Source organism: Caloenas nicobarica, chromosome 3 (assembly GCF_036013445.1).
Source record: "Caloenas nicobarica isolate bCalNic1 chromosome 3, bCalNic1.hap1, whole genome shotgun sequence".
Lineage (NCBI taxonomy): Eukaryota > Metazoa > Chordata > Aves > Columbiformes > Columbidae > Caloenas > Caloenas nicobarica.
This window is the reverse complement of record NC_088247.1, coordinates 47,096,249-47,114,850: the sequence shown is the minus strand read 5'-3', so window position 1 is coordinate 47,114,850 and position 18,602 is coordinate 47,096,249. Positions and strand designations below refer to the sequence as shown.

The 18,602-nt window shown below is 37.2% G+C and overlaps 1 protein-coding gene across 2 annotated transcripts in view; it reads left to right on the top strand.

The window, feature by feature from the left end:
* ATG5 (autophagy related 5) overlaps positions 1-18,602 on the top strand; it is a 78,971-nt gene that overhangs the window by 32,768 nt on the left and 27,601 nt on the right. For both annotated transcript variants that reach the window (XM_065631632.1, XM_065631633.1), the window contains exon 6: positions 1,874-1,968. In XM_065631632.1, coding sequence (XP_065487704.1) covers positions 1,874-1,968 — 95 coding nt within the window. The remainder of the gene's footprint in view (positions 1-1,873; positions 1,969-18,602) is intronic.

Genomic DNA, 18,602 nt, shown 5'->3' with positions numbered 1-18,602 from the left:
ATTTAAGAGTCTGCTGAAGCTCACTAGCTTAAGTAGGTCTTGATTGTTTTGGTTTGTGTATCATCACCATAGTTAGTAGTTTTATCAACTGAGTTTATAGTCAGAAGTGGTAACTGAAGCATAAATCGATTAATGGCTGCTATAGGTTGTATGTCCACACCATCTGTAGTGAAAGCTGCAAGCTGTTCCCAATGCTGTCTCCAAGGATGAGGGAAGCACGCTAAATCTTCACCTTCCCCTGACAGCGCTGGTGAGGAGGATGCAGCCGTTCTTTGTGTCAGACATTGCAGGAGTAAACCTCTGACTCTGTAGGCCGGGCTTCCCAAATCCAGCCTTGCTGGCCTAGAGTTGGCTCCAGGGTTATCACTGTCACTGCCACCTGCTGACCTTCCCAGCTGGTGAGCTATGGGGTGGGTAGCACCCTGCTGTGGGGTAGGTAGCACCCTTCCATGGGGCAGTCCAGGCAGCATCTCTTCTCTGGCAGGTGCCTGCGTGGTGGTGCTGGCTGCAGCGCAGGCAAGTGCTTGTCAAGAGGCGCACTTGCTGCTAATGGGGAAACAAGGGTGTGGAAGTGCTTTCTGAGATAAGTATCAGGAAATGCTCCTGCAGAATACCTGGCAGGAGTTTATGACTTCTTGGAAGTTCCTGCCTTGTGTGACAGTCAGTCAGGACAAAGAGTGTGCTGCAAACCCTGCAATATATATTAACTACGTCTTTTAGTGCACTGACAGACATCTGTGCTGGACGCTGGAGTGAAGCAAATCTCAGACTGTTCTGCAATTGCTTTAATTGTTATCAGCAGCTTTGGAATTGGGAAGAACCTTTGTTCCGCTAATAGATTTCTGAATTTTACCTTGCTTCAGGGGGACTGAATTCTGTGACGGTTACACCACCAGGCCTCTTGAGACTCGGCTGAACTTTGTGCCGAGGAGGAAAAATTGAAGACTCTCTGTGTTCTTTCTGAAGAAATGTCCGCTGGTTTTGATGTCTTGTGGAGTTAGGGCCTACAAGGAAATTCACCCCTTGCTCTTCTTCTTAAGCTGCCTTCTCCAGTAAGGCTATAGCAGCAGCTTTATTCATCTTAGGTCTTCATGTTCCTGTCACTCTTGGTATTATTGTTTGCTTGATTTAAATAACTGATTTGCATGTATAAAAGCCCTTACTGCTCTAGATCTATGCTGTCCTTAATACATTTTGAGTGCAATAAACTATTCAGTTCTTGTAATGTCTAAATATGATCAAGTGGTGTGTTGCCTCAGGCTACTTTACTAAACCTAGTTACTTGGATGATATTAACAGAAGTGTGTTTCAAACATAAACTTTTATTTTCAGGTTGTGTCATGAAACTGGAAGTGTATTTTCTGACTGTATCATACATTGTTGCAGATTATTTTAAGATTTACATATCCAAGTATAAACCCCTCAAGAAGTTTTTCGACTGCTTTAGTTTCTCGGTACCTTACACCTATCGTTCATCTGTAGTGAGGAACAATTAGATGTTTTTAACAAACTATGAGACAGTGTGGGCCTGTAGCAGCAAAGTGGAGAAAAAGACACTGTTAGTTGAGGTAATGAAATCCATAATCTGTGGCACAATATTTCTCTAACAGTGGGAGATATGTTATGAACTCAAGTTGCTTTCTCTTTCAGTTTGATAAGTTGCCACATCATTGTTTTCATAGGAGAATGCAGATGACTTACCTTTGGCTTCAGGCTAAATAGGGAAGAGAAATGTGGGGAAAATAAGTTCATACAGGTCAAACTTCTTTAAGAAAAGTTTACATGTTGTTCCAAATCACATCTCATTTACCTCTTTTAGCTGAAAAAGAATATATGTTATCAATCTTAACAAAATCTAATTTTACCTTCACAGATAAATTTGAGCAGTTTTGGGCAATAAATCGAAAACTCATGGAGTACCCTCCAGAAGACAGCGGATTTCGATACATCCCATTTAGAATTTATCAGGTAGGAGACAATGAAATAAAACCGGTTTTACCAAACTCTTCCACTGAGGTGTCATATATCATAATCTGTTTTCTGAATTGTTTCCTTTTCCAACATTGTGATAAAACCTCATATGCTCATCTTTGCTGGACCCTTGAGTTGTGTCAATTAGCAAAGACAAAACAGACTGCATTTATTCTAATAGGTAATTACCATTCATTATATTGTAAGTGTGTAATACTTGAGAATGTGCTAAGGTTGGTATAGACTGGTTTTTTTTAAAAAAAAAAAAGCCAGTTCTGTCGTTAAAAAAACCCCTGCTAACTGAAGACTGCTTTGGATGCAAAATGCTCTCTGAAAGGTCTAAGTCAAACATTTCAGGAGCAAGACTTCTCCCTCAACCACTATGTCAGCTTCTTTTCTTGTTGGCATTATAAGGTGAAAGTAATGGCATAGGTCTTGCATCTAGTTCTTCCTTCGTCTTCTAATTATATACTTCACAATCCAAAACTACCTTTGAATATTTTTTCTGTTTTAATACACCAGTGCTCTATTTTTAGTTTATTCGGAGACATATTCCTTGGAATCCTTACAATTTTTTGACGTCCCCTTAGTTTTTATAGCATTAAGGTCACAATGAAGCTTGGAATTAAATATAGTTAAAAGCTTATACAGAATTCATTCTCTGTAAATTAAACAGTTCTACGCTGTTCCATCTCTGAAACATTTTCATCTATTTACATATGAGTTTTGCACCTGTAACTATAAAAAAATACTGAATAGTCTGATGCTACTTTAGAATGAGTTTTAGTGACGATACAAACCTATGCAATCTTGCAATGGGACTGAAGTAACATTTAATGTTAGATATAAGAGACACTTACTGTCATAGTGAAACCTTAGGTTGAGAATGGAAGTCAGTTATTTTGTCAGAGATCATAGCAAATGGCAAGGTTTGTATAAATATCAAAAATATGTAACAGGAAAAGTAGTTTGCTCACAGCATTTTGTTTGTTTGGTAACTAAGTTGTTTGTTCTCTGATAGGTGTCTTTTTTTTTTTTTAAGTATTTTCATAGAAATCATGTAAATGGGTTTGCAAAATGGAGGTTTTGCTGTCTGAATAAGGTACCGACCTTTAGGTAATGAGGAAAATTTTCTATATCACATGATTTCATGTTAGTAAAGGTCATTGTTTTGTTTGTTATGTAACTCAATAATACCTATCCCTTTACCTGGTAGTACTTATCTTGATTCTCATTATATTTTCAATTGGAAACCTTTACTTGCTGTAGTTCAAACCCAAAATATCTAAGAATAGAAGACCAAACAGAAGGATGTTGCTGAGACAGCCTTTGAGAAGGTTGGTGTATATTATTTTCAGCTCTTAATATTTCTAAATATTTTCAGTAATGTTCCTCTTTTCTAAGAAGTGGATGCAGGTGTTTCTAGCTTTTTTTTGTTTGTTTTATTGGTTTGTGTACTGATTACTGCTCATCATAAAAGTCTATGTATTTAAAGGAATTTTCAGAAAGTGTTAGGAAGGGTGAGATAATAATTTGATTCCAAGCAGGGAGTTAATTCCTGTAGTTTTAATATATTTTTACAGTGCTTAGTGACAGACTTGCATATGCTGAAGTAACTGATTCAAAAGTATTAAGAGCCATTTAACACCACCCCAATTAGATTTGATTTCCATTAGTGCTGGTAGAAGTCAGCTTTGCATCCTAATTGGTTGCTTGCATATCCCTGCATAAATACTTGAAAGCAAATTTAGCCTGGGTTCGTATTACAGTGGACATTTATTTCCCATGTGTTTTCACATAGTGTTTCTGTAGATACTTAAGGATATACAGGTGGATGGCAGGAAATCACGAGGCATTGCCTTCAGTGGGGGAGAGTTTCTCCTCTCAGTCTTTATACCTTCCATTACCCCAAAATTATTAGAAGGAAATTCTGTGAAGGGAACTGCCCAGATTGTGTTTTGGCTGTGTGCAGTGGATGAATTTATTTTCCTTCAAAGAAATGTATTAGATTATGATAGCAACTAAGAAAAATCAATCTTAGCAACAATTAAATGTGACTGGGAAAAATTGCTACAGAAAAGCTGCACGCAGTAAAGTGATCTGACGTGCTTTTCGCTGAAGGCCGGATATTTTCAAAACTCAAAGGCTCTTTCAATTGTAAAGCTTGTCTATTAAAATACATTTCTAAAGAATAATATGAATCATACTTTGTGTGGTATCCAAATCTGATGGTGTGTGGGGGAGAAAGAGGTGGCAAAAATACAAATGTCATACTTGGGTAAGTCAGAACTAAACTAACCACAGGTAATTTTACAAGCCCTTGTCCAGCAACTCTTCTTTTAAGTGTAGCAGCTAAGATTGGACTGGAATCCTGACATCTACTGTAGAAGATAAAGAAAAAGACCGAGTATCACTAAGGATCCACTCATTTGCAATTTTAAATGTTAGCTAAGACATTCTGGAGATTTTATTACCAGTTGTCATAGCGTAAACTGTGCCATATGGAACATGCACCAGATGAACTTTGACATAGGTGGAAACTTTTTGCTACCAGAGATGGTTTAAAAATAGTGATTATATTTTTGTGACACTTTTACTTGCGTCAAAAAAAAAAGTGCCCCACTTCATCACTTCAGAGATTTAAGCTGCTGTGTCTTCAGTTGACAGTTGCATGAAAACTTTTTTACCTTTTTGTCAGATAGTACTGTCGAATAAAGTTTTTTCACTTGTTCTTTAATAGCAAGAGAGAAACTAATAGTAATGTTTTGAGTATATTATGCATTTAAGAGTGTTGCTTTTCTTGTACAATATAGAGCTAGTTTGGTTTGAGGACTTTTCCCCCATGATCAGCTGGTTTTGCACATTCTAATTAAACTATGTGGCTGATAGATGGCAGGAAGTTTTCGTCAGTCTTTGGCTCCAGACGCTGCGATGGGGCACGTTAGTCAGGCACCAGGGAGGAGTCTCTACGTGCTGATAGAGACCACCCTGATGAAGTGCTGTCTGCTGTCTTAGCTGCAGATGGGAGCATCTGAGTCTCAGTTGTTCTGCACTTTAGTTTGCACTCACGCCTGAGTTTTGGTGTCTTGCTCTTTCCCCATGTTGTGCTCACCCGCTTACTCTTGCTTGCTCTCACCCTGTCAATCTTCCTCCTTTCCTCTGCAGTCTGCCCTATAAATATATAGGGTTTAAAGCTGTACATTGCATTTTGTTCTTGAATAAAATTTTTAAAGTATGTGAAAGAAAATCATAGAATAGTTTGGGTTGGAACAGATCTTTCAAGGTCATCTAGTCCAACCCCCTGCAATGAGCAGGGACATCTTCAACTAGATCAGGTTGCTCAGAGCCCTGTCGAGCCCGGCCTTGAATGTCTCCAGGGATGGGGCATATACCACCTCTCTGGGCAACCTGTGCCAGTGTTTCACCAGCCTCATTGTAAAAAAATTACATCCTTATGTCTAGCCTGAATCTCCCTTCCTTTAGTTTAAAACCGTTACCCCTTGTCCTACTGTAATAGGCTGTGCAAAAAAGTCTGTCCCCAAAATGCATTAAAACTATTCATGACAAGTTCTGAGCTTTTCTAAGAGTCTCACATGGCTCAAGGCAGGCTGGCCGTCATGTGCTTGCCAGCCCAGGAAGGGATGATCTGGGATTGTTTGTCTGCTTGTTCCTTTATTTGGGTACTGGGACATGCCATGGTACTGGAATGAGCATTTCCTTCAGCCTCCATTTTCTAAAGATTTCGATTAGGTTATTAATTTTATTGCCTAGTTACAAAGTAGTCCTTAGCTTTGAACAGATTTTTCCTATCGTAAGTCCCTGAAGATGTTCTGATTAAATCGTACAGTCACAAATTGTTATGATGTTTTTCTGCCTTAGTAACATGAGTTAAATTCTCCATACTTAATAATACATCAGTTAAATCCAACACTTTGCTCTTTCTCTCGAAGTTGCAGTACTGAGATGTTGAAATAGATTTAAGTGTATATACTATGACCTGTTCTCTAAAAATAGCAAGGTGGGAGGGGGAAATGAAATATTCTAAGCCATTATTAATATCTGGCTTAATAAATGAATCAGAAGCATGGCCCTTTTCCAAGCAATGGAAGACTGTTTTATTTGTATTTCTACCTTAATTGGCAGAGCTCAGAAAATCAATTGGAAAACCCATTCCAAGTATGCAAAGCAGCATCACAATTTGTCCTGTGTTATGACCACTACTTAACTGATCAAACTAGTTTGTTTGGAAAGATATTAGGCCCACCTATAAAGTTTTCAAGTAATGATGAATCCGTCCTTTTATGCTAGTAGGTTATTAAACTATTGTTTTGGGTGAAAAGTCTCCGTTGCATTTCAAGGCTGAATTTGTCTGACTTCAACTCCAGTTTCTAGATTTTGTTTTGCTTTATGCCACTCTAAAGTCATCTGACTTTCTAACCTCCAAGTTCACTTATGGAGTGATTTCAGCAGCTTCAGTTTCCTTTGGTGAGCTGAATCAATTGAGTTTCTTGTCATGAGGCTTGCTCACCACTCCTGAAGTTGGGTTTTTTTTTGTCATCTTTTCAAACACCAGCTGATATTTTGATAATCCTCAAGGTTAGTATTAAAGTTAGGGAGATGTAGAGGCCAAAAGTAAAAGTTTATTTCTATAGGATTTTAGATCAAAAATTCTTCAAGCACTGGTGGGATAGAGGTGACGTTAGCTGCTACTTGAAACTGCAAATCTGAAAATTTTTGTGGAAGAAGAAATGCAATGAGTTGTCAAGCAAAACAACTAGAAAATAGAAGTGCTGTTGGCCTGAAGAGGGCAACACAACACAGCAAGTTTCAGGATCTTGTTGGCTAGTGCAAAAGGCTCTTGGGTAGACCTGTGCCTAATACCTTGTTTAACTTTTTTCTTATTTATTGAAAGTGACATTTTCATAAAGGACCCGTGGAAAATATATCAATTTATTTCTTAAAAACTTCCTTTTACAAAGCGGAATTTTGGGTGGATAGGAAAATAATGTACAATAATGGTTGATTTGCGTAGCAGAGCTGTGCTCAGCTGAATTTCTGTGGTGAAAAGAAAAAAACAGACTCCATTTCATCTTCAGTTGAGTACATAAATGACTTATTCTAATAACTGATGATTCAGCACTGAAGAAACGTTAGCAAACTTTTACCAGTTTTAAATTACTTCAAAATCAAAGCTCTATGAATAAGAAAGTTTAAAAGCTTTGGTAGGTAAATATTTTTCCTTGTGCCTCATTACTGAAAAAAGCAAATAAAAACCCACACAAACAAGCAAAACCACCCCCCCCCCCCACTTTTATCAAGTATTGCATATGGGCAGCACGATCCATAAGTTGCTATGAATACTTGTTTTCTAAACTTGATTTCTTAGTTCTTGTGCTGAAATAGCAATTTGACAAGTTGTCGTCTTGAGTTGAAGGTCACTGTTACCACAGTTTAGGTTCCATAATTGCATAAGCTTTTCTGGTCTAGCTAAGTGCAAATTGAAATGGGCGATTTCAAACCAACGCTGTTAAAGATGACTTTTTGTGTGTATTTTTTTATTAAGGAATGTCCATGCAGTTCTTCTAAAAGACTTAAGGAACCCATGTGCAAGATCAGTCTTGTGCCTTTAAGAATCTCAGTACAGGATGGGGGCTGTCAATCAGAGTTTAAAAGAAAAATTCTGAGATTATAAACTGTATTTGTTGTCAGAGATGTAACCAAAGCTTACATAAATATACCCAAGTTACTTGTCAAACTGTCAATCTGCTGAGTTCAAAGCTATTGTAAAAGTTGCATAGTGCCCATGGAAGGAGGCGCAGAAGAGATGAGGCTGCAAAAACCTTGATTTGGGTCTCTTCTCTGAGCTGTGGTTGAACTGTTACCAAGCTGAGTAGTTTTACGCTGGCTCAGGCTTGGCAATAGGAGCTACAGTAGTTCTTCTGAGTTTAACATAGATGTAGCTTGTATACAAAAAATAAAGGAGTTTTGCTTGTATGAAAAAATAGTTTGTCGAGGTTCTGAATTACATTATAACTAGTTTAAAACAATTTAAGGGTAGACTGGGTTCTGCATATTGGGGAAAACAGGGAGTATTTTGTTTTAAATCCTTTTTAATCTTCTCAGATACTTTTAGATCTTAGAAGAATTCTAGGTGTAGCAAAAACCAGTAGCATCTCAATAGTTAATAAATTACCTTTGTGTAAACAGTTATATAGTGGGGTTTTTTTGTTAGCAAAAGATAAGTCAGAATACTTTTTGAGTTATGATGATATAATTAAGACTTTTGGTGGAAAAAAAAAAAATTCTGTTCCTAATTTGAAAATGCCTTAATCTTACCAAATGTCTTGTGCACTCCCTAATCACTAAATGATATTTTTTTAGCAAATTATTTTTGTATAAAAGTCTAATTTGTCGTCTTTTCTCTGAATTGTCTTATGATAATGAACTTGGATATAAATAAGTTTATGTAAATGTTCATGCTACAAATTTGAATTTAAACCATGAGGTTTGAATTCTTGTGGCTCTATTTCCCTAAGCTGTTTTATTAAGCTGATACTCTTGTATATGTATATATTGTTCTAAATTTGTTATGAAAGTTAATGTACGCATGCAATTAAAAGAAAATAATTGCACTTTTCACCTCAAACCTGAGTGTTAATTCTTAAGAATAGGAACATGTTGAGAGGCTGGGATGAAGACAATGAATGGAGCAGCAATACAGTTGAATTGCATCTCTGTAGAGTTACTGTTAGATCTCGTAATTTAAATGCAGCGCTCTTTAGGATATTGCTGCCTTTTTGATCATTAAAGCTGATTATTTTACTTCTCTGTTTCACTTGGTTTAGTCAACCCAAACTGATTTGCCACTTTCACTACATAGTTTGTTATGTAGTCAGGCTCTTCTTTTGTAGCAAGAGGGATTTTTGCTACCCGAAACTTGCAATCCAGAGCTGTATTCCTCTGAGACTGGCTCTTGTACTCTGATGTAATAGCACAACCCCCCCCCGCCCCGGCTGGTGAACTACTTTGCACTGAGGAAAAAGGGGAAAAGCAGATATGGAATTTTTTTCTTCAGAGGGATGAAGAATGTCATCTTTTAGGGTTATTTCTGTGGCTGTGCAGCATACACAGTGCCTATTGCTTAGGAATTAAACTAGAACAAAGCGTGTCCTATGAAGATGATGACACAAAAGTTAACTCTGCGTAGATGAGAGTCACAGTAGTATAGTATCTATGGTGGTTTGTCCATATCAGTATGCCATCTTATTTTTCCTTTACAATTTTTGGGTAAAATAGGTAAATAAAGCAGGTTGAATTTTGCCAAAAATTGAGGATTCAAAAATACAGAAAGTGTTCCATTTTTTTGAAAGTACGATAACTTCTATTTGCACTTTCCAGAAGACTGAAAGCAAATTGTACGCAAGTAAGTGTGGAATGGAACATACCTATGAGAAAGTGGGATATGACACCATATTCTAGGCATATATTATTAACAAACAAATTTCTGAAATTTTGCTACCCTGGACTATAGGAGTTTCTTCTAGTTAATCATTATTGTAGAAAACTAAGGAGCATTATTGGTTTTAATGCTTTTTAAGTAGACTGAAAACATTGTATGAGATGTTGTACTGTTCATTGCTCTTAAGCAAAGTGATGTTTGCTTTTGTGGATGCAAAGCAGTTGCTAAAGTTTCTTGCTTCATAGATAGTCAGTACTCAATTGCTTACTTTTATGTGAAGCTTAGCTCTGCATAGGTGCCTAAGACACTGCAGCTGTGAAAAGAACTATTAATTTGTTGTCACTGACTCTTCAGATACCTTGAGATTTTACCAATTACAAATACAAAACCTTTTCTGAGAAGGGAATTTAATACTTACATGCTTATGTTGTGGCCTCAAGTTGTGCCAGGAAAGGTTCAGATTGGATATTAGGAAAAATTTCTTCACGGAAAGGGTTGTGAAGCGGTGGAAGAGGTTGCCCAGGGAATTGGGTGCCACCATCCATCTTCCACCACCATCCATCTTCCACCATCCCTTGAGGTGTTTAAAAGATGTACAGATGAAGTTCTTAGGGACATGGTTTGGTGCCAGAGTTAGGTTATGGTTGGACTCAATGATCTTAAGGGTTTCTTCCAACCAAAATGATTCTAGGATACTGTGACTGCAGATGTGTTTGTCTTCTCAGTGCTCAACAAAACTGTCTCTTGGAACTGTTTCTTCTGGTTGGTCTCTTTTATTTCTGGCCTTATGACTGTTGCCTGCTGTCTGTTCTGTGTGTTATCACTCTCAAGTGTTGACTTCTTTCTGCTTCTAGGATCTGTACAATTCACTTGAGGTTAAATAATACAAATTCAGTTGTTCAGAAAATATAGGGATACTTTCCCTGCAGAAGCAAATTCAACAGATCATTTGAAAGAGCAGGCTGCAACCAGAATGTCGTTCAGCCATGCTTGTTAGGTATTTTGACACGAAGGTGGTTGTGAGTGGTACTTCTGCAACTTTTGGTGTGGAACTTCTGGCAATATACACACTTGCTAAAAATGTTCCACAAGGTATAACAGGACGTTTGCTTTGGATGATGTTTGTTCTAGGTTGTCCTAAAAACCTTTGATTTCTTGGTACATTCCACCTCCTGATTTCAATGCCTAGAACTCTTATTTGTTTTCTTTAGACCCTTCTTGTAAAGCAGCTGGATCATCACCACCTTTCAAACCTTTGTTCCCTTTTTTCTTGCAACACAGATACTGGGTAGCTTTCATAGTATTATAGAGTTACTCTTTGCCTGTCAGAAATGCTGTACCACAGATGACACTCAATAAAATGCTTATTTAGAGAAGCAGTTTGAGGTTTTTAGATTGTTATGAAGCAAAACTGCTGCCTGTAGGTGAAGGTATTTTTTATTACAGCATGTAACCCTTTAGTTCTAAAGGTTTTTAGCTCTTTCTGGCAAAGGTCACTTAGTTGGATGTAGCTGGCAGATATCTGCAGATGAAGAGTTTTTCAGGGTTTTTCATTTACTTAGTTACTGATAGGCTTCTGAGAGATCTTTATTTCTCTCTCCTTCCTCTTCTGTGAGAGATCTTTCTCCACTGTGGGAATCTGTTGAATGAGTATGTTCTTAATGTCTTTCTGTTACTATTAAATATTATTAAAGCTCCAAGCAAGTCTGGACTGTACAAACTTCTATAGATGGTCTTTCTGATATCACTGCTTGTAAGAACAATACCATATTTTAGACAATCCTAAATACTTAAGGTTTTCCTGAGTCAATGCTCAAGATGCTGTGTTGCCAGAGCCTTGTCCATAACTGAATGCATCCCAAACTGAAGCTTTGCTGCATATTTTTGCTGTATCGTGGGCTTTGTCTTTTGACATCGACTGGGGAGAGTCCTTTAGGAGAGTTCATCTGTCTGGCAAAAAACCTGAAGTACTGGCCACTTCAAGACAGCTTTTTAAACCACATATTCAGTTAAGAATTGTGTCCAGTTTGGTCAGGATACAAGCAAGTATTGATGAGGGCTGAATCTCCTTCGGCTCTGGCAATATTAGTAGCCATCTTGCAGTCTTAGGGAGATTCTTCACATATTTGTTAATTTTCCTCACGCGGCGGAAACCAAAATAACATGGCTTTGGTGGTGCTTGAGCCTTCATTTAACAAGGGGCTTTAGAACCATTCTCCAAGTGATGACGTTCTGCAAGGGACACTGCTTGGAGTCACTCACAGCATGATAAGCATTTTAAGGGTGTTCTTCAATACACCTTGAAGAACTGATGTACATTCTCAACCCATCATCTGTCCAACTGTTTTCTCACATAAAACCTTGAAGAAATATGAAATTCTTGGTTAAGAACTGAGAGAAGGGTAAACTCGGTCCTTCCATAACTGATTAGACAGCCTGCAGAAGAAATATTTTCTGTGGGCATAAAACACATTTTGGAGAAGAAGAGTTACTCTTAAATGACTCGTACTTTCTAACAGCAGTGGAATTTATCAACCAGTTGCAGACTTGCTCAGAAACAGCAGTATGAAAATACCCTACTTTTAAAGGGATGTGGTTATGTCATGGCCTTTCTTAATTTAATGGGTCTGCAACTACTGTTACACACAGTAGACTCAAGCGTACGCAGTAGGACTGAGGTGCTACAACAAGAACTTTTTATAAAACAGTGAAATCCACTTCAGATGAAAGAGAGTGCAATCTCTAAACATCTCATAAAGGCGAAGATTCTCCTAGATAACCTTTGAATTCAAAAAATACAGGGAGTTCAGCAGTGGGACCCATGGCAGGGAAGACTGACAGTGTCCTGGGCTGCTTTAGAAGGAGTGTTGCCAGCAGGTGGAGGGAGGTGGTCCTTCCCCTCTGCTCAGCACTGGCAGGGTCAAATCTGGAGTGCTGGGCCCAGTTCTGGGCTCCCCAGTACAAGAGAGACATGGAGCAACTGGAGAGAGTCCCGTGAAGGGCCACTTGAATGATTAAGGGACTGGTGCATCTGATCTGAGGCTAAAAAAGCAGTGAGAGAGCTGGAACTGTTCAGCCTAGAGAATAAAAGGCTGAGGCAGGAATCTCATCAATGTGTATAAATATTGGAAGGGAGAGCACATAGAAGAAGCAGCCAGGCACTTTCCAGTGGTGCCCAGTAACAGGACCAGAGGTAGTGGGCACAAACTGAAACACAGGAGGGTCCACCTGCAAGTTGGGAAGTACTTTTTTACTGTGAGGGTCATCGAGCCCTGTCACAGGTTGTCCAGAGGGGTTGTGGAGCCCTCATCTTGGGGATAGTCATACGCTGCTTGGACATGGGTATCTGTGTATAGGCAGCCCTGCTCGAGCATGGGATTTGAACCAGGTGTCCTCCAGATGTTTCTTCCAGCCTCAGCCATTCTGGCATTTTGTGATTCAGAATCAACACGCTAACATGCCAGAAAGCCATTTGGAAAACCCAAAAGATGTTCTGTCAAGCCACAGAAGCTTAAGTTGTTCCCTAGGAACCATTGTTCTTGTTAATTTTGTGACAGGCTCCTGCTTGATGCTACAAAGCTAAAATCTAGCATTCCTAAACCGATCTGAGAGAAGTTGGTGCCTTTTTTCTCCTTTATGCCCTTACACAGTGTGATGTGAATATTTTTGACGCGGGCACAAAATCAATGTGGGCAGCATGATGCATCTTTAGAAACAGTTTCAGAAACTGAAGCAATGTCTTCTATTCTGAAGCATTACGATTAAGCCAAACCATTAAATTTTTAATCACTTGAATTTGGCAAAGGGTGTGTTCTAACTAGGCATATCTTTTTCAGATGAGTAGAACATGTGCTAGGACTTTAACTTTCAGATGTTTTACATAGTTGTAGTAACTAATTTTTTTGCTATTACATAAAGCTTTTTCTAAAATATTGTAAGGAAGCATGTTGCCAGTTTATGGAAAAGGGTAGTATTTTAAAAGGTTCTAAAAGGTTTAAAAGGTTCTTTAATCTTTTTAAAGATGAGCGAGTAATGGCCCTCTACAACATGCGTGGGAGAATTAACCGAAATAGCTGCCATATTTCTCTGTAGGTATGTAATAATGATAAATTATTGTTAATTGTGGAGGAAGTTAGGATGGAACTGCAGTTGCTTCATACAGTGTGCTCTGCTCAATGACAGGCTTCAAGGAAGACAGGAGTTGTTGCCCAGGCATGACTAGGAGAATAGTCCTTAACCATTCATGACCAAAAATTGTTCAATATTATTGTCTAGACATAACTGGAATAAGCCCTACTACATAAACACATCTGGAATAAGGTTAAAACTTGATAATTCTAGCTGTGACTTTAATTTGACAACAGTCTCGACTAAGATACTAGTTAATTCTGGCATTAAGTATTACTTGCATCAATTCTTGGCATAACATTGACCACATAACAGACCATAACAAGTTAAAGCTTCCATCAATGCAACCCATCACATAATTGTTCTTACTATTAAAACAGTGATCATTAATGTTCAAAAACTAAAGGATTTCCAGCTTGTGTAATACTGTTATGAGTGCTTTGAAGAATAACAAAACTTTCACTTTACTGGGTATGTGTACAGGTTATAATTCTGACTGCAAGTTTGTATTTTCTTGATCATGTAAAGTGTGCAAGTGTAAGAAAATCAGTTTGAGGTAATTTGGATACAGACTTCTATAAGAGAAAAATGATCCACTGAGTAAGATTGTGTGTCCTTCATGTTATGCAATATTTTTTAACAATGTGTTTTCATATTTTGTCCCTCCATGTTATTTCAAATCTTAGGAGTAAGAAGTTTTAAAGATGTATCCAAATACACATTTGTCATGACCATATTAAAGCATATGTACATGCATTCATAGAATTATCTTCAGCTTCAGTCTAGTGACATACTTCTGCACCACTAATTTATATGACTGGTATTAGTGCGAAATAAATGTATAAGGCTTAGCATCTTTGTTTCATCATTTTGTTGTTGTTGCATGACTCTTAAAAATATTAGGAAGTATAAAGTTCCTGTTCATCACCCTAAAGACTTTTAACTTCATGAGGAAACCAAAGTTTCCTTCTCACCACAGAGCTACAGAAATTCTAACACAAACTCACGAAAAAGTGAAAGGATGCATGTTTTTTCTATAGGTTATAATCAGGTATATATTGTAATTTTTACAGCCACTGAAAATATGTAATTTATTAGAGCAATTTAAAATTATTACGGGAAAAACAAGCCATTTGATATATTCTGTATCTTGACTTTCCAGCTAGTTCTGCAACCCACATCACATTCTGTCAGTGAGTCAATTTTCTGGTAATTCTAGACAGGTGCATTGAGCATGTTTATACTCCCTTTTGACTTACAGGTTTTAGTTCTATATTGAACATATAAAACCATTACTTAGTTCTTTTATTAAAAAAAAAAAAAAAATTCTATTTTGTAATGTGACATACCTTATTCTCTGAACAGTGTTGTGACGTTGCAGGTAAACAGTTCAAAATTCTGAATGCTAACAACAGCACACAAAATTATAACTAGAATATCTGTTATGTGGAGTTTGCAGAGACTAAAGAAATACTAGAAAATAGGCTTTTAATTTTCTAGTACTGGAACAACATTCCAAACAACTTGGAGAATAAGTGAAATTGAAAAATCATCAAAGGTGTACAATAAAGCAATGGGGTGTCTGGGAGGTTTGTGCACAGGTGTGCTATACTACAATTCCGTAGTGAAAATAGAGTCATGTTTTGGCATTTAAATAATGGATTTCAAGTTATGCTGTAACTTGAATCTCTATTCTTAGAGTATACAAGTGTATTTTTTCTTAGCACATCTTGAAAATATTGTTTCAAGGTTATCCTGACAGAAGCACAAAGTGATCGCTTATAAAATAGTCAATAAAGAGAGTATAATAATGTTTTGAAATATTTTTTGAAGCAAAATATAGAGACTCCAGCTGACACACAAATCTTTCAGAACTTATTTATTTAGAGGCATAACCTGGAAGATGTGTGGGGAAATAGTAGCAGTTGTGAATAGGGATTTTTTTTAAGTTTAAAAGCACAAGTTAAAAATAAGATCGGACCATAGGAGAACAAATAAGTTTAGTAAGTAATGCAGTGTCTCCTGAGTTGCTGTTTTTTTTAATTTGAGATTACAAATGAAAGTGAAAGGGAGAATTTGAAGTTTAACACAGCAAGTTTCTGCCTAGACTAGTATTTCCCTTACTGCACGCTTGACAAGCTCTTTTTGTAAGCTTTTATTAATTGAATAATGAAATAGGAATCACAAGTATAATTGAAGCAGTATTGATATTTCTAGCTACGTGACCATCTTTACTCTGTTCTAGGGTTAATTAGGATGTGAGTATCACAGAAGATTCTTCTGTCATCCTATCATAAGCTTATGATGCCTTGATAGCTGGAACATAAATTAATAATTCAAAGTATTAAATGGGTTGTATGAGCAAGAAATATGCAGGAAAATGCAAAAAAGACTGCTATAGATATTGGCCAGCTACTTATACAGAAATATTTTGCAGCGTTTAACTTATAAAATTGATGTAATCTGTTTGAGTTACATTGACCATTGCAAAAGCAAATGGTTGGGGTTTAGTTTTGCTTTTGTAAAGAAAGAGCATGATTGGAGATAAGAAACTTAGAATAGCAGCACTGAATGGAGGGGGAAGAATCAGAGGTCTACGTGTGTACTATTTTGCTTATGAAGCATTTTATGATGTGCTATGATCACCAGCTTGTGCAGCCTGCAGGCATCCCAGTAATGCAGCATAATGAACATGAGTTGGATGAAACATGCTCCTAGATTTCTTCACTGTCTGGTTACCTGTTTGTTTTCTAGGTGATGACAGTCAATATTTGCTCTGCTATTCAAATGTTCTTCTCCTACATCACTAATGCTATTTGTTGCGTAGGCTGCCTTGCTGGCTTGTTTTGGCCATCTAATGTTAGCTTTTTACATATGTAAAAGCTCTCTGTGGTATTTTTTATTCATCGGTGATTATCTTTTTGAAGCCAGTCAAATGTTTCTATTGGCCTTATTCTGCAGGTATCAGGATATATGAAATGAGCTTAAGAGCCAAGTAGACCCTCTTAATATGTGACTGCTTTCTCAGTGGAAGTTAAAATATGCAGCAGTTGAAGCAACTGCAGATAACAGTATTAAAATCATAAAACTTGGGACAAGAGGTAGGGTGAGTTCAGGACAGCCAGCCTTAGGCTAGGTCCTCCAAATTTGTTTTTTATACATACCCAGAAATACTTCTTTCCCATTCTGACACAAATTCTTACCTGTGCTTGTTGATGATTTTTAGTCTTAGCTGCCACTTCCATTTAATCTTTTGGTCTGATAACCTGCCTGTCTAGTTTCCAGTGAGTGCAGGCTTTTTAATTAGAAAACAAAAAAAAAAAAAAGAAAAAAAGAAACATTGCTCGTGCCTTGCGCACAATGAAGTACTTGGTGATTCTAGTCTAATATTAAGCAAAAAGAAGCCAAAGATACACACCCAGAAATATCAGCCCCAAAACTGCATTTCAGCACCAGTGTAAGAGCAGGATTTCAGATGGGGCTTTGCAGTTTCTTGCTTTCAGACAGACGTGGTATTGTGATGGTTCCGGGACTACAGCAATTCGTCATCTTTTTCAATAAGTCACTTTTTCATTGTGCATTGAGAATTTTAATTGAAAACATTTTTACAAAGCAGAAGACATCTTAGAAAATGTATGGAAACTGTACTTTTGAGCAAATGTTTTATAAAATATATATGATTTTATTTTCAGGGAATTGTTAATTTTCCTGTACTTTCCTTTTTATATAAAATAATTCAGATCATTATGCAAACTCTTATTATTACTTTTAGAGCTTCTTGATTGAGTTTAAATCAGTTTAAACAAAATTATGATTCTAGATTATGAGAGTTTATTTTAAAGTGGTTCATTACAAAACAGCACAGACCATGAATTTGACAAGTTACTGAAAATATGATGGTGTATGTAGGGAAGTCTCAGGTTTCATGGGTTTAGGCTGTCACCTTATGCACGTGTAGGAATTGTAAAAAATTATTTTTTTACTTTGTGGGTTCAGTGTATATGGTAACTTTTATTTGTTTGAATAATGTTGGAGTGGCAGCAAAGTGTTTAGGCAGAAAATCCAAATCCCTTAGTCTAGATGGAAATACTGGTAACTGTGATTTCCACCCCCCGCCCCCCCCCTCCCAGGTTAAAACCCAGCAGTTCACAAGTTATGTTTTTCATTTCAGGATGCATCCTGTATAAAATATCTGACTAATTAGATTGTGGATTTCGTGCAGTGTTTGATGTTCTGTTGATGCTGAAAAGGACCAGGCAAGCTGACTACTCTTTTTTTGGCAGGATTATAGGGGAAAAAAAAGAGTTATAATTGCTGGCATAATATGTAACTATGTAGCTTGTCTCCGATCCTGTGAGACTTTATGCTGCCTTGAGGAGCCTCTTAAAACTTTTCCTCACCTGTAATTCTTCGCGGTGCCAGTGTACCTGAATAGGTAATTTTAATCTATTTTTTCCTCACTGTACTGTGTTTTTTGTTTTCCCACCATCACTTTCCTATCACTGTTATTGTTTAAGCTTCCTTTAAAAAGAGTAAAGTCTTCATTTGTTCTGCAAAGCACGAGATTTGTGGTGCTATGTAGTAGTATAGAAGAATGAGAAATTTCGGTTGCAGTAAATAAGTCAGACTTTCTATAAAATATATTAAACTAGTTGAATTTTTGCTTTGATAAAAATTTGATTATTTGATACTAAATTGTGGACATGATCAGTGGAAACAGACTGCAAATTTTGGGCCAGGTGATGGTCTTAATATGCTCATATACCTGAAGGCTTTTCCTTTGCAGTTGCAGATCTGTCCTCAGCTGTTACTGATTGACTCTCAGCTGTTGTATCCTGCAAATGCATCCAGCATCTTTTGAACAGCTTGCAGCTGTAATACATCTGGGCTAGACTGCAAAATAAAATAATTTTAAAAGCACTATGTTCTGCTGAAGCTAATCTTAGTAGGAAAAAACGATGGATACTGTACAAATACATGCTTTAGGCCTGATGTAGATTATTAAAATAATTGTCAGTTAACAGTTATGCATTGAGGCCTTTGT